This window comes from Zingiber officinale, chromosome 6A (assembly GCF_018446385.1).
Source record: "Zingiber officinale cultivar Zhangliang chromosome 6A, Zo_v1.1, whole genome shotgun sequence".
In the NCBI taxonomy this organism is placed as follows: Eukaryota; Viridiplantae; Streptophyta; class Magnoliopsida; order Zingiberales; family Zingiberaceae; genus Zingiber; species Zingiber officinale.
The window spans coordinates 130,325,842-130,340,257 of NC_055997.1; the positions used below are offsets into that span (position 1 = coordinate 130,325,842).

Consider the following 14,416-nt stretch of genomic DNA (forward strand, 5'->3'; position numbering starts at 1 on the left):
TTCCATTGCACCTTCGATATAAATTAGTCAAAGCCTATTGAATGAAAGAGTCAATGAATACGCTGCAATTATTAAGTCTGATAGTTTGAAAGTAAAATTTGAATTTTTAATGGCACTCAGACGATCTCATGACGAAGATGATAGATTCCGATCGTAAGTTGACTTTCGCTTAGTAAGTGACTGAATCAACCGATGAACTCGAGGTTTTGACTTTTGACGACGCAATCCATGTCATTTAAAAGAGTGGCACTTCCTCTTTCTCCTTCCACTTCAGATCAGCCAAACAGCGATAAAGAGAGATGGCGGAGCTTCAGCGATCTGTGCAAACGTTCAGGAGGTCAGGCTCCTCCGGGGTGCAGTGGGGGGAGACCTCGGCGACAGGGGAAGTTGAGCTCCGCCGATCACTAAGCGTCGGAACGTCCAGCGGGACTGCCGACTCCTACCGGCGATGCCGAGAGCGTGACCATGACGGCAGGAAGCAACCGGCCGTCCGTATGCGGGGACCCATTTCGCTGTCCGAGAACCCCGCCGTCGCCGGGGGTGGGCGGGTGCGTTCTCTGCGTGATCTTCGCCAAGCCCAGCAAGAGGAAGCAACCGAGCAACCCGAGGAGGCGCTAAACAAGCACCTCGTCTTCCATGTGTGCAATAGAAGAGACGTCTCTCTCTCTGTCCTTGTTTTATTCAAGAAGCTTGTGTGTCTTAAAAGTTAAAATTAAAGAAAATGAAAAGAAAAAAAAAAGGAATTCCATGTAGAGAAAAAGAAAAAGAAAATGGAAATTTATTTCACGAATAGAGTTTAATATTCAAGAGACCACAGGCAGCAAACAAGGTAGACTAAACAGACCATTTAAGGATAAACCATTGTCAAGGCACATAGTCACTGCATTGTTGCACAAGTATTCAGAACTCTGTAAACTATTGCATATTAGCTTATAAGAAACAGGGAGCGACTCCAAGAACAGAGCACCCAGATGCTACTTTGCTGCTTGTTTTACCACAGGAATGTTTTTGCACGTCTCATCCAATCCAGTGTTCTGCAAGGGGGGCAATGAGAAAACACTCACTGTGGAACTTCCACTTCTGATCTCTTTCAGAGATCTCAATGCAGCGACAGTGCTCTTCATGTATAGGCTCTCCATGTACTCAATCTCCTCCAACTCTGGAACCTTGCTGCCGACAAATGATGACCCGGGTATTGAGGGATTATCTTCTCTTGGTTCTCTCCCGGTGTCGTTGACCGACACAAATTGCTCGTTCTTGGGGAAGATGCGATCCAGCATAGACTCACACTCTTTGACAAGCTTGTAGAGCAGATCAGTGGTGAAGAAAGGCTGCTGCAGCACCTTTTGGATGAAGGGAAGCCGCATAAGTGCCCCAGTTCTCTTATCATATTTCTTGAGTATCTTTACAAGCCCTGATAGACAATCAACAAGATAAAGCCTCAAGGTGTTAAAGGAGGCCATGAAATTATAAGAAAGGAGAAAAACTGATATTAGATAGTTACAAGATATTGTTAACTACACAGCTGCAAAGTAAAAATTTATTATGCATTTTCCAAGGGGAACCTTCTGTATGTTTTCTGTTCTTTTAGAGAAAGCCAATCCAGGAAAGTTAGAAGAAAAATCTAGAGGGGGTCTCATAGGGTTAATTTAAAATGGACAAAGAAGAACTTAATTTTCAAGAGGAAAGAAAGTTCTGTTTGTCATTATATCGTGGGTAAAAAGATATTTCTTAATTGCAAAAAAAAGCAAAATTAAAATACATAATGGCACTGTTTAAGAAAACCAGAAAACACCATCTTATTTTGAGAAAATCATCCTTGCTCCTTATGAATGTTCTTTAGGAAGTCTATTATTCACCTAGATACTGCATTCAAAGATAGAAGTATTCACTACTGATACTTTCATTTCAGTGGTATGGTTGTACTTACCAAGCTAAGTAAAAGGATTCACCTTTCCGTAAAATCAGTATATTTTTTGATAAATAACATAATGTCATAAAGAAGTGGAAGAGAATACCAAAGTGTGAAACTCCAATCTCATGTTAAAATCAAGTTATCAAAATTTTGAGAGGGGAAAACAAAGATCTAATACAGAGCAAATTAATTAAGAAGAGGACAAATGAATGTAACTACGTTTCAGGAGTGAGCAAACTCCTTGATATCCAATCTCAAATGTCCAAGAAAGAAACAAAATTCAAGAAAGAATCAAAGAGGCTTCTAAAGCTTCTAATAAACAAAATAATGTAAGAATAAACTGTTTCTCAAGTATTTTTAGGCGTCCTTGAAAATAACAAGTGGGCAAATCTAAACTGACAACCTTTACAATCTACGATCATACATTTTTTTTTTTTTGATTTAGTATGATTTGCTCTCACTAACATCAATTATTCTAAAAATAACATAAATAACTAAAATCCAAGTTGGTAATTTGAAGTGTGAACCACAAATAGAAGATATTTTGAATTATTATCTCATGTCATCCTTTGTAAGGGCTACCAGAAAAAATTTGAAGTGATCAGATAACTGACATTTTGAAGAGATACTACTATTGCATTTATCTATAATGGAAGTAATGATTAATAACATGAGAATGATGGTACATCAATTGTTATGAAAAATAATATGGCACGTACAGGAACATGAACTATTCATAAATACAGTTTTTAATGCGTTATAGAATTGGTATATGAACACGTGGTCAACTCATTCATTCTATGATGGTAGCAAAACCTAGCAAGAATACCCAAAATGTCAAAAAAAATCTTGCAGAATGGATTTTTTTATTGTCAATTAGAACCGTCCAATATCAGATCTTTGAGAACCATATCAATGGTCTCAGTTTTCACGTCTATGTCTAATAAAATGTCAACATTTCACCTTACAAGATCTAATCTTAGTACAGAACATCCGATACCCTTGATTAGATTAATTCAGCTGAAATTAAAAATGAATTATCCTAACTGAGAGACATATAACTATGAATATGATACTCATTGAGAATGCATGTATTCACATGACAAAAATAGTATAATAAAAATAAAAATAAGCTTGCTGAACAAATGCTACAATGCAAGAAATTATTGTTACTCCTCTCACCAGGAGAATAAAATTTGAAACTGGTGGATATATTGAGTCACTCATCCTTGTAAGTACCAATTTTCCTTCTGCCTTATTGATTGGGCTTTAAAATATTAAATTTGACTCCATGAACATCTTGTATGCCATAAGCATGCCTAGGATGCAGCACTTGCAAATCCATGCATTGCTAGATCTGTCTATGCAAATGTAATGTAGTCTCGGAGGTTCGATGTCAAGTATAATTTCTGAATTCAGAAGTAACTCCAGCAACCACTATATCAGCCTTAGTTGCATGCCTCAATGACAATATTTGCAAAAATGACCAAGTTATTGTTGATATGGTTGTTGGATATTCTAGAAGGAAATTGCCCCAAAATAACTGAGTTTACCACATAGAGATTTCATCAAGAACTATCTTTTGAGTATAGGAAACAATTTTGTAATTAAGCATGAAAATATAGTATACAGACAACTGAGATTTCAGGTTAGAACTTCAATGTCGTTACACGATATAAAAAACTAGTGGCCAAAGCTAATTTTTTGAGTTTGACTTGCATGTTGTAAATCCATATAAATTGTGCTGCAGATGAACATAATTTCTTTATGCCAAAATAGAATCCAGTATAGGATTTCCGCATTCAACAGTCAGCATCAACCGATACATGTTTGAACTTAAGCCTGGAATATGGTATAATTTCTTGAACTAAAGCCAAACATACTAGCTGTTACCCTAAATATAGTCAATTTCCAACAACTGAATCGTCCAGAAGAACAACAACACACTTCAAAGTTAATATAGCATAAGGGAAATAAATGGACCTTGGATTGAGACTGCACAGTTAATAGGTACTGCATAAATGAAGTTATATAGTGCATACCAGTGTAATTAAGTGCACTGTAATTCTCAAGGAGGACCATCTCCCCATGAAAGTCCACAATTTCCTTCCTCACCCTCATCAACTCCTCTTTTGAATCTTCCACAATTGCCGCCTTTACACGATCCTGCAACTCCTGCAGGTACAAGTCACTGTAACAATTCACATACTAACGCATCAATGGTCAATCAAATAGAAATTAGGTGAAAAGTCAGACCACACCTCACCATTAGGGAACAGAAATAGGAACATGGAAAAAGGAAGAAAAGAAGGGTGACCTAATTAACCACCTGATGGCTTGTTGTAATACAGAACAATCAATTGAGGGGACCAAGCAGAGAACAATCAAGGGATGAGATAACAGAAATTACTACTAGAAGAGCAGGAAATCTTTAATCAGATGCCTGGGAAGAGGCCAAAGATGACTCTTTTCCACAGGATCAAAAGTTCATCTAAAAGATGACCTGTTTCCTACATGAGAAGAAGAATGAGGGGAAAAAAAAATCAAAATAAAGTAATAAGGGACCTTCTGGCGAATGATGTACTCCTCTTCCTTCTCGAGGAAGAAGGCATTGAACTTGTCGAGTTCGGCCTCGAGGAGGCTAATGAAATCCTCCTCCTCCCGAGTCATCACCGATTCCGCCGAATCCGCATCGGCCTCGTCGACGCGGGGGCGCTTCGCCGGCGGCGACGCGGCGGAGTGGACCAGCTTGAGGCGCTTCTTGAGGTGCTTGTAGGAGAGGAACTTGTCCTTCCACTCCGGCAGCGCGTCCTCTACCTGACTGCTGAGGCTCTTCCCGAACTTCATCGCCAAATCTCGATCTGCTTCAGACCTTCCCGAACTTCCTCTTCTCTTCCTTCATTAGGCGACCATCCTTCAAATTCTTATTTTATTTCAGGAAAAATAATCTTAAAAAAAAGAAAGGAAGTCACAATTAGATCATATCAAACAAAAGGAAATAATCGAACCAAGTGAGAGATAAGATGCGGCGGATTCGGAGAAGAGTGAGAAAATTTATTCCAACATTGCCCTTTACCAGAAAAAGAAAAGAAAAGGAATTTTCTTTTAAAACTAAAAAAATACTCGCTTATTCTTCCACGCCTCTTTCGCTGCCAGACCACGACAGCGACTCACCTCAGCGCGGCGCGGGCGGCTCGGCGCCTTCTTGGAAGTGTCTTAAATATATATATATATATATATTATATATTTATAAAATAAAATAAAATAAAAAGGTTAATTTTGCCCTTTAAAATTAATTAAAATTGTTTACTTCGCCCTTTATAATTTCAATTTCAACCTCTATCAAAGGTCTATAAACTTCAATATCTAGAAATATAAGAATATAAGAAGAGGTTCCATAATTAATTTATGGATATAGGTGTAAATATTATTTCAAATTATCTCTCCTATTTAGAAAGGTTAGTTCGATTAAACCAGAATAATTTTCATGATGTATTCTCTTTGTGGCTGTCAGAGACACTTCTTGCCACCACACATAATTAATTTATGAAGTTGACATGATTTATTTGTAGCGAGTGGCGTTATTTAATTTCCCAATGACCAAATTTGCAAAATAAAAAGAAAATTGAGGAAGCATCCTAATGGCATATTCGTCCAAGAATAATTAGTTGACTTGGTCAAAGTCACAAAATAATACTATAAATATAATTTATAACTACTATATTTCAAATTTAGAATAGATAAAAAAAAAATTAGTAACAGAATAATCGAAAAATAAAATGCACAAAATAATAATAAAACAAATCCTTCGCCACTCGTAAGTCGTAAGCCGTAAATTACGAGATAGGCTCCATTTACTCTGACAAGGCATTCAAATCCGAATCTATTGGAATATTCCGTAATCACACAGGAACCGGAAGAATCTTCCGTGCATATTCCTTCTTTTCCCTTAATAATCTCGAATAATTAAAATACTTTAAAAAAATTAAAATTTAAAAAATACAAACTAAGTAGCAACCCAACTTAGAAAATTGATTTAACACTTATTATATAGTACTTAGCTAAATTACTTGTATTATTGGTAATTATTAATTCAATTAAATAAAATTTTCATTCCGACCATATGCGGCGCACGGTCATGTAAAATCTTTCTTAATATAGCTAAGTCAGCAAATTTGATCGATTTGATTGACTTAGCTTAATTTAAATTCGTGATCGATGAACTTGCAACACTTGAAGTCCAACTTAAGAGTGTAAATATCAAATTAGTTTATTAATTTTTAATATAATTTATATTTTTATATTTTATTAATTTTTAATATATTAAAAACCAATAATTTTCCATTGACTTCTATCAATAAAAATGGATGAATACTTTGATAAATGACATTGACAAAATCCATAGAAATTAAAATTTTAATTTGTGAATGCAATTATTTAATATCCCGCTTTTTTAAAAAAAAAAAAAAGATAAATATAAAGCATTGAAATGGCATATTCGTCCAAAAGAAATGGACTTCATTTATTTGTTAATAAGCTATACATAAAAATCCGAATCTATTGGAATATTCCATAACCAGAAGAATCTTCCATGAATATTCCGATAATTGGAGAAAATCTTACAAAAAAGGAATTAAAATTGATATAAATGATTAAAAAATAATTAAAAATACAAAATAAATAATATTCTAATTTAAAGAATAGCCAATTATAACAATAACTACCTCATTTTCTACAATTTTGTATAAATTTTTTTTAAAAAAAAATAAATATGATAGACATGAAACAAAATTCACACCAAAAAAAACAAATTACTACAATAAACAAAATTCACCCTCGGCGCTGCCGCTGCTGTTCTTGATGTTTTGGTGCTTTGCTTTCCTTCCGCTGGAGGTATCGTGCCGAGCGCAATTCGGAAGGCAGAGAAGGAGAAGAATCTCGTCCATGGCATGCCCCAACTCAAAGCAATCAACTCTACTTCCTTGTATTCCTGTTCCCTATGGCATTCTTCTGTTCCTCCCAAACGCCCGCAATCCTCATCTGGCCGATTTCCTCCTCCTCCTCCGCTGCCTCGGAAGAAGAAGAAAAGGATGCCCCCTGCGCTGCGTCTCCTCATCTGCTCCCTTGCCTTCCTCGCCCTCGCTCCTCAAGGTATGAATTGAGTCCCATCCCTCTTGTGCTACTTTACACTGATTGGAATAGTAGTTTAGGCGCAAAATCGTATCTTGATCCATGATACTCCATTTTCCATGGAGTTATAGCTTTTGAATCCCTCCTTGTAATATGGACAGATTACAGATTAATTGTCTGAAATGAACTAAGGTTTCTTATGCTTAGGCAATATTTTGCTACCACAATTATGTTCAGTGGAATTGACCTGCTTAGGATGTTTGGTTTTATCAGGTTTTATTCTACACTGTTACTTTGGATTAAAAATTTGAGAATTAGAACTCACTTTTTTATAATTCTAATTAATCCGGTTAGAATAAGAAAACACTTAAAAAGTTTTCATTCACATTAAGAAGGTCATAGTTTATATGAATTAACTGATTAAAGTAACATTAAGAAAAACACTTAAGGTCAGATTTTAATTAATCTAGGTTGATTGGTTCCAAATCATTGAATTCATTCTAATGAAAAGAAAAATCTACATGCAATACTCTATCGCAGAAGGGGTCTACTAATGATGTTGCAAGAGAAAATAATCCTCTCAACCTTGTTATAAACTAACTTTGCATTTGGCCCTTAATCCTTTGTTAAAAGCATACTATTTTATCCGATAATCTTTGTTGAGATAGTAGTTCATCTTCTGGTTTCTTGGAGGAAATTGGAAGTTTGAAACCCTTCATGGTAGAGATATAATAAGAATAGAATGCATATACTGCAAGGTTTAACTGAAAGCTGTCATGATATTATTATTAAGGAATCTGTTTTGTTGTTATGAAGGCCTTGTAAAAGTTGAAGCTTTTACGGGAACTTATGGCATAAACTATGGAAGAATTGCTGACAATCTTCCTCCACCTGAAAGTGTTGTCACCCTTTTAAAAGCTGCAAGAATTAAGAATGTGAGAATCTACGATGCTGATCACAGCGTGCTCAACGCTTTCAAAGGATCTGGGCTTGAGTTAGTTGTGGATATTCCCAACGGGTTTCTAAGTGATATTAGTGTATATGAAGACCATGCTATGAGCTGGGTAAAGGAAAATGTGGAGGCATTTCTGCCTGATACACCCATCAAAGGGATTGCCGTTGGCAATGAAGTTTTAGGTGGAGATCAGGAACTGGAAGAAGTTCTTTTTGGTGCCATAAAGAATGTGTATAATGCTCTCAAGATTCTTCAATTAGAAGATAAAATTGAAATTTCGACGCCGCATACATTTGGCGTGCTTGCCAATTCCTTCCCACCCTCATATGGTGCATTCAAAGAAGATGTTCTAGTTTACATGAGGCCCATTCTGGAGTTCTTTTCGCAGATCAATAGCCCCTTCTATATCAATACATATCCAGTTTTCGCTTACCAAAGTGATCCTGAGCATATCGACATCAAGTATGCTCTTTTCCAGCCGAATCACGGAGTGCGTGATAACAAGACTGGTTTGCACTATGATAACCTGTTTGATGCTATGATAGATGCAACTTATGCTGCTCTGGAAGCTGCAGGCTATCCTGATATGGAGGTCCGGGTTTCAGAGACAGGTTGGCCTTCTGCCGGCGATGAAAAGGAAGTGGGAGCCACTGTGAAGAATGCAAGGACTTACAACTTTAATTTGCGCAAACGGCTTCTCAAGAAAAAAGGGACTCCACTCAGGCCAAAGAAGGTGGTCAAGGCTTATGTGTTTGCACTTTTCAACGAGGATTCAAAGCCTGGACCAAGCTCTGAGAGGCATTTTGGGCTATTCAATGCTGATGGAAGTATAGCATACAACATTGGCTTTACTGGTCTGAGGCCTTCAAGCGCGTCTTCACATCGCTTATCCTTGAAGGTACGTTTTTTTTTTGTTTGCATCTCTTGTTTTTTAGTTGCCTGATTTCCTATTTCATGTGGCAAATTGACAGGATCTCGGAAGACAAAGTTGGTCTGCACCATTCTCCATTCTTCTCACATTATCTGTAGCACTCATTCTGGCTTTCACAATTTAACTTGAGAAGGAGGACAAATTTCTTGGTCGATCACGAAGAATGCATCAACTGGAACAGAGCGAAATGTTCTCCCAACTGCTTTTCAGTTATCTTCATGTACGCATTAATTGTTTTATTCATATATATGATAAGAATTATTCTAATAAAAAATGTGCAGCTTTCCTTGTTCTTGGCCGTACATAGTTGTACTTCTGTTATCATATATGCCAATTATAATATTTTTAGAACATTTGTATATGAATTTTTAACATATTTATATTTTTAATTCTGAGTGAGATTTGTTATTATCAAATCCTTCACTTCCCAGTGATCTCATTAATTAATTATTGTTACTGGGAAATTATTTCCTACTGAATTCGACATTAAGCCTCAATTAATTAAACTGGGAGCAAGTCTTCCTGATCTCCCCGTCCGTTCCCGTCTTGACGTCGACGGCGCCCAACTTGTTCATGGCCTTGCCGAACTCGTAGTCGAACCTGAGCCCGAAGAGGCCGCGGACGTTTCCGGCGTACTTCGCCACCGTGTCCTTCGTCGCCGCGTCCTCCCACAGCCGCTGGTCCGACTCCAGCACCCCGTTCCCCTCCTTTACGTTCCGGAAGAAGCTGGCGTCGAACCTGCCGGCGCTGAACCTGCCGGCGCTCCCCTGGTCCAGCGCCACCCGCACTGACGGGTCGCCGTCCTCCGGGCACAGCTCTCGGAACTTCGACAGCGACGCCTGGCTCAAGCTCGGGTCCGCATTCCCGGTCGCCGTGAAATTATAAAGCCGGTACCGGAAGAAAGCACAGTCCGTTTGCCCAATCGTGTGCCCTCCTGATCACAGCAAATTTTATCAAGACCACAATCTCGTAAACGTTATCATGAATCTAAAAGCTCGCGCACCGACTAAAGTTACGAGATCATGATCCGACAAGCCTTTGTCGGCGAACTTTTGCCTCTGAACGGTGACAGACTCCAACGGCGACGGAAGGCTGGCGACATCGGAAGCTGACGAAACTCGGCCGTCTCTTCTCCCCAACGCCACCGTCCATCTCGGCCCATCACTCTGTTCCATTTAATCAATCAATTATTAAATTTGATCGATAATTAATTAATTAATTAATCATCCAACCGACCAAGTCGACAGCATCCCGCGCAGCCAAAGCGAGGATGTCCGCGCATGAGACGATCCCGGGACACGTGGCCTCCAGCTGCGACTTGGCGTCGTCGATGACTTCGAAGCCCCTGAGGCCCAAGTTCGCAATTGCAGTCCTCTCCGCCGACGAGCCCGAGATCAAAACAGAGCCATCGCAACCCTGCAACGACGCCGACGACGTTAATGGATTCAGAAACGGAAGATCATGAAATGGAAGCGATGCAAGTTAAAGATGAACCTGGACGAAGCAGTCGTGGAAGTGGAGGCGGAGCAAGGCCGGTGCAATGGTGGAGTCGTTGGCGAAGTACTTCGCGACGGCGGAGCGGACAATTTTCTCTGTTTTGGGGCAAGTGGAGGAGTAGAAGTCCTTCTGCAAGCCGCCTCCTTGGGCCTCAGCGAACGATATCATAAGAACTATGATTACAGAGGTTAATGTCACCAAACCAGCCATTAACGATGTGTCCCTGAGCTCGATACGCATGTATGTCTTCTTGCTTACCTTTTGATACATACAAAGCCTCTGTATTTATACTGAGAAAATGGATTCATTTCTTTTGAGAAAAGTTTCTTCTAAAAAAATAAAAAAATCGCATTTATACTCTTTTTAACACTTATATCACATGTATAAATGTTAAAGGCAGGCTTCGGCGCTTTCACATTGACAAGTGCAATTATAGTTCACTAAAAAATATACACAGTCTGGTATTTAATAGATTACTATTAAGTGGATGGATTCCATCGGCTCTTTGGTGGTGTTAATGGGATGACCACGAGAGAAAGACATTCTGAGTGGTGGATACTTTAGCAAGTGGATCTTGGGCTAAATCCACAACTAGTTTGTGCTTTGGGGTCTACATACTACAGAGTACTTTCAGGTTACGGAGTCATTGTGCATTATCACAATTTTTTAGGGCGAAGGGCGAAGGGCGAAGGGCGAAGGGTTTAGGGCTAAGGGCGGACTGATATTTTTAGGAAAAGAAATTCCCCCAACTTGTCAGCCAACCTGACCGCCAATTATAAACTTATATAATTGAGGATAAATTATAAGAGATATAGAGAACGAGTCAATTATAAACTTATATAATTGAGGATAAATTATAAGAGATATAGAGAACGAGTGAATGAGTGTAATCATTTTTTATGATAATCATTGTAATCTATTTTGTCTCATACGATCTTCAATTGAAAGGTGACAGATTTATTATAATAGGATAAAAATTAATTCCTAGTGAATCGATATTGATGTGGATATAGGTTAAGGGTAAAGAAAAAATTATAAAAAAAATGAGAGGTATTTGTGTCTTTTTACTGTTTAGGGATTAGGAGGAGGAGAGGGACACAGTTCGGGAGGGAGGTTCATTTTTGTGTAGCCGACGCAAACAGTAACGAGGGGGATGCCGCCATCACGAACTCAGGGGGCTCTCTTCTGCGTGAGGGCACACCGTCGTCGTCGGCTCCTCACGGGACCTCGCCTTTCCCCTCTCCTCTGAACACTGGACGCCAGGGTCGCCACAAGCAGGAGGGGGGAGGATGCCGCTGCCATCACCGACAACTCCTCTCGACAGCAGCACACTCCGACGAGCCAAGGCTGTGCGCATTGGGAGAGGGGACACTCTCGTCGCCTTCGCCGCTCACCGGACCGCCCACGCCACACGCACATCGCGCGCCCGTCGCCGACCACTCTACCTTCGGCGTTGCCTTCCTCCCATAGCCCACCATTCCTCTCTCCTTCTCCTCTCGCCGGCCGACGCCGCCAAAGCCGCACGCATAGGGAGAGTGAGCTGCTATGTTGGTTTCCTTCTTCATCGCAGGGACCTCGTGCTCGTCGTCTCTCCTGCTGCAAGCGTTCTCCTCTCTATCTCTTTCGCGTCCAGGCCGCCTCTTGCGACCGCCAGCTTCGCAGCCGACCCTACGCCTCCAGGACTGCTGCCAAGCAAGCAACGTTGTCTCCCGACGCTGACAGCCTCCTCTCCCTGCTCTCCTGCACAATCGCCGTCGGTCATCGCTGTCAACGGGGCACGCAGCCGCTGCCTCCACTTTTCCCTGTCGCTGCGGCTAGCCACCATCGTTAGTCAGGCGCACCGTCGGCCGTACTTTTGTCGTCCAGCATCTTCATTCGCTCCACAATCACCGGCGCCGCTGCCAACGCCCCCACCGTCAAATCTGATCACTCGACATTCTCGTATTCTAATCCATCAGTCCAATTCTCCGACTCTCTATCCACAGTGTCGTAAGCCTCCGATATCAATCGAGCTCCTGCGCCCTCGCTGTTATTGTGTTCCGAATTGACTCGTGTTATGTTTTTATATCCCGGCCTATGTGCTGATATCTTGTCCCGGCCTACGTACCGCTACTATCTCCTGGTCTGCGTGCCGATATCTTATCTCGACCTACATGTCGATGCCTTATCTCGACCTACGTGCCTCTATTATCTCCCGGCCTGCGTGTCGCTATTATATCCCGGTCTGCATGTCAAAGTCCTATCTCGGCCTGCGTGCCAAGGTCGCATCAGGTTTCGTGTCGCCGCTTCCGACTTCGTGTCGCGTCCAGCTCCGCGTTAGCAAGTTCAGCTCTCCATCCTGGTCGGGAGTCGTCTACTCTTCCGGGTCACGACAACTCAAGTAGCGTCTCATCCGAGGGCGCCCCTTGGGCCAGAGCGCGTTCTCGTACTCGCCCCTCATTTATCTCATTATTACATTATTAGCCTGCTACTTATATATTCGTTGGATCTGCCTCGAGCCTCGGGGTACCAGGTGTTGGATCATGATATTTCGATAGAGGGGGTGAATATTGATTACGAAAATTCTTTGAAAAGAGTTAAGCGCAGCGGAAAAAGTAAGCAATGCTAACACAAACCAATTTTACTTGGTTCGGAGCCTGTGTCGACTCCTACTTCAAGGCACGCACTCGTTGAGTGCTTTCGATGGGTAATCACTAGCAATTCGAAAATTATTGCAAACTAGATACAGAAAATGCTAATGAAAATAAAAGCAATAGCGACAAAGGAATAAATCGAAAAGGAAAAAGTGCGTTGTCGGAGCTTTGTTAGCGTCGCAGGAGCGCAGAGCAGCAGAGCAAGCAGTAGAAGATCTTCTTGTCAGTTGTTGATTTGAGCTCCACCCCTGACCCTTCTTTTATATGAGGCTCGGGGCGCCCCGGATCCCTTCCGGATGCCCTGGTGAGACGTGGCAGGTCCAACCAACGAGCTCCACATGGCGATGACGCGATCAGGATAAAATTACCTCCCGGGCGCCCGGACCTCCGAGCGCTCGGACCACCTTTCTCCAGAGATTCCTTCTCCTGCAAGACAAGGTTAGTCCAAGGCAAATATATAATATGTTTCCTACAAAACAAAGTGTTAGCATAGTTTTATAAATTCAATATCAAGAGTATGACTTAGATTCCGTCTTTCCGAGACCGGAATCTAGTCACAATCTCGACTTAGATATCCGAAATAGATCTAAGCCGGATCGACGCCTAATGTTCCCTTCCCGGGAACGCGTGCTCACAGTCACTCTCTTCTAGTGACTTACCTTTACTCACCTGCCAGACGTCTGGTCAGCCCTTCGACCCGTCTGGACTTCTCGCTAGTTATCTGGTCAGCCCGTCGACCTAGCTGGACTTCCTGCCAAATGTCCGGTCAGCCCTTCGACCCATTTGGACTTCGTGCCAAGCGTCCGGTCAGCCCGTCGACCCGCTTGGACTTCTCGCCAAGCGTCCGGTCAACCTGTCGACCCGCTTGGACTTCGTGCTAGACATCCGGTCAGCCCGTCGACCTGTCTGGACTTAGCCTGCACACTCGATCCGAGTGTTAGATAACGACAAACCTAACTTAACCTAATTTGCCATTCATCAAAACCTGAGTTAGACTGTTAATGCTAACCGCACCAACAATCTCCCCCTTTTTGATGGAATGACAACCTGGTTAAGTTAGTTAAAATATATGCAAAAATCAAGCATGATTTTTGAGGTTTTTAAGGTTTTAAGTTAGTTTTACAAATTTGCATTTAGTTGTTCTAACTTAACCACCTATCCCTCCCCCTTTGGCATTCATCAAATAAGGACATAATCAACAATACAAAGTACAAACAAAGTAAAAAATTTTAAGAAATGATGTCAAGTTAACTTGGGGGAGTTTAAATTTTAACACATAGTAATTTAGCTTTTATTTCTTATCTTTTGTAACATAGCTAAGTTTTGAAAAATAATTAAATATTTAGTATATTTTG

At 40.8% G+C, this 14,416-nt stretch overlaps 3 protein-coding genes across 3 annotated transcripts; 1 reads left to right on the forward strand and 2 right to left on the reverse strand.

Annotated features, from left to right (window-relative positions):
* Positions 1-750: 750 nt before the first annotated feature.
* On the reverse strand, positions 751-4,902 carry LOC121998084 (SPX domain-containing protein 1-like). The gene is made up of 3 exons (XM_042552835.1): positions 4,481-4,902; positions 3,958-4,090; positions 751-1,414 (listed from the first exon to the last, which is right to left on the reverse strand). Exons 1-3 carry the CDS (start codon positions 4,760-4,762, stop codon positions 975-977), a joined length of 855 nt encoding a protein of 284 aa, XP_042408769.1. The 5' UTR covers positions 4,763-4,902; the 3' UTR covers positions 751-974.
* A 1,828-nt stretch (positions 4,903-6,730) lies between these two features.
* Positions 6,731-9,244, forward strand: LOC121998085 (glucan endo-1,3-beta-glucosidase 14-like). Its single transcript, XM_042552836.1, has 3 exons — positions 6,731-7,066; positions 7,862-8,898; positions 8,972-9,244. The coding sequence occupies exons 1-3, from the start codon at positions 6,865-6,867 to the stop codon at positions 9,053-9,055; spliced, it is 1,323 nt and encodes a 440-aa protein (XP_042408770.1). The 5' UTR covers positions 6,731-6,864; the 3' UTR covers positions 9,056-9,244.
* A 95-nt stretch (positions 9,245-9,339) lies between these two features.
* Positions 9,340-10,689, reverse strand: LOC121998086 (peroxidase 25-like). The gene is made up of 4 exons (XM_042552837.1): positions 10,426-10,689; positions 10,168-10,347; positions 9,935-10,097; positions 9,340-9,865 (listed from the first exon to the last, which is right to left on the reverse strand). Exons 1-4 carry the CDS (start codon positions 10,666-10,668, stop codon positions 9,429-9,431), a joined length of 1,023 nt encoding a protein of 340 aa, XP_042408771.1. The 5' UTR covers positions 10,669-10,689; the 3' UTR covers positions 9,340-9,428.
* Positions 10,690-14,416: the final 3,727 nt, after the last annotated feature.

Coding starts and splice junctions, on each gene's coding strand:
- LOC121998084 (XM_042552835.1), bottom strand. CDS start 4,762: ATGAAGTTCGGGAAGAGCCTCAGCAGTCAGGTAGAGGACGCGCTGCCG. Junction 4,091..4,480: donor AGTACATCATTCGCCAGAAG/GTCCCTTATTAC, acceptor TTGTACCTGCAG/GAGTTGCAGGATCGTGTAAA. Junction 1,415..3,957: donor CAGTGCACTTAATTACACTG/GTATGCACTATA, acceptor ATTGTCTATCAG/GGCTTGTAAAGATACTCAAG.
- LOC121998085 (XM_042552836.1), top strand. CDS start 6,865: ATGCCCCAACTCAAAGCAATCAACTCTACTTCCTTGTATTCCTGTTCC. Junction 7,067..7,861: donor CCTCGCCCTCGCTCCTCAAG/GTATGAATTGAG, acceptor GTTGTTATGAAG/GCCTTGTAAAAGTTGAAGCT. Junction 8,899..8,971: donor CACATCGCTTATCCTTGAAG/GTACGTTTTTTT, acceptor GCAAATTGACAG/GATCTCGGAAGACAAAGTTG.
- LOC121998086 (XM_042552837.1), bottom strand. CDS start 10,668: ATGCGTATCGAGCTCAGGGACACATCGTTAATGGCTGGTTTGGTGACA. Junction 10,348..10,425: donor TCCACGACTGCTTCGTCCAG/GTTCATCTTTAA, acceptor GCGTCGTTGCAG/GGTTGCGATGGCTCTGTTTT. Junction 9,866..9,934: donor TGATCTCGTAACTTTAGTCG/GTGCGCGAGCTT, acceptor TGCTGTGATCAG/GAGGGCACACGATTGGGCAA.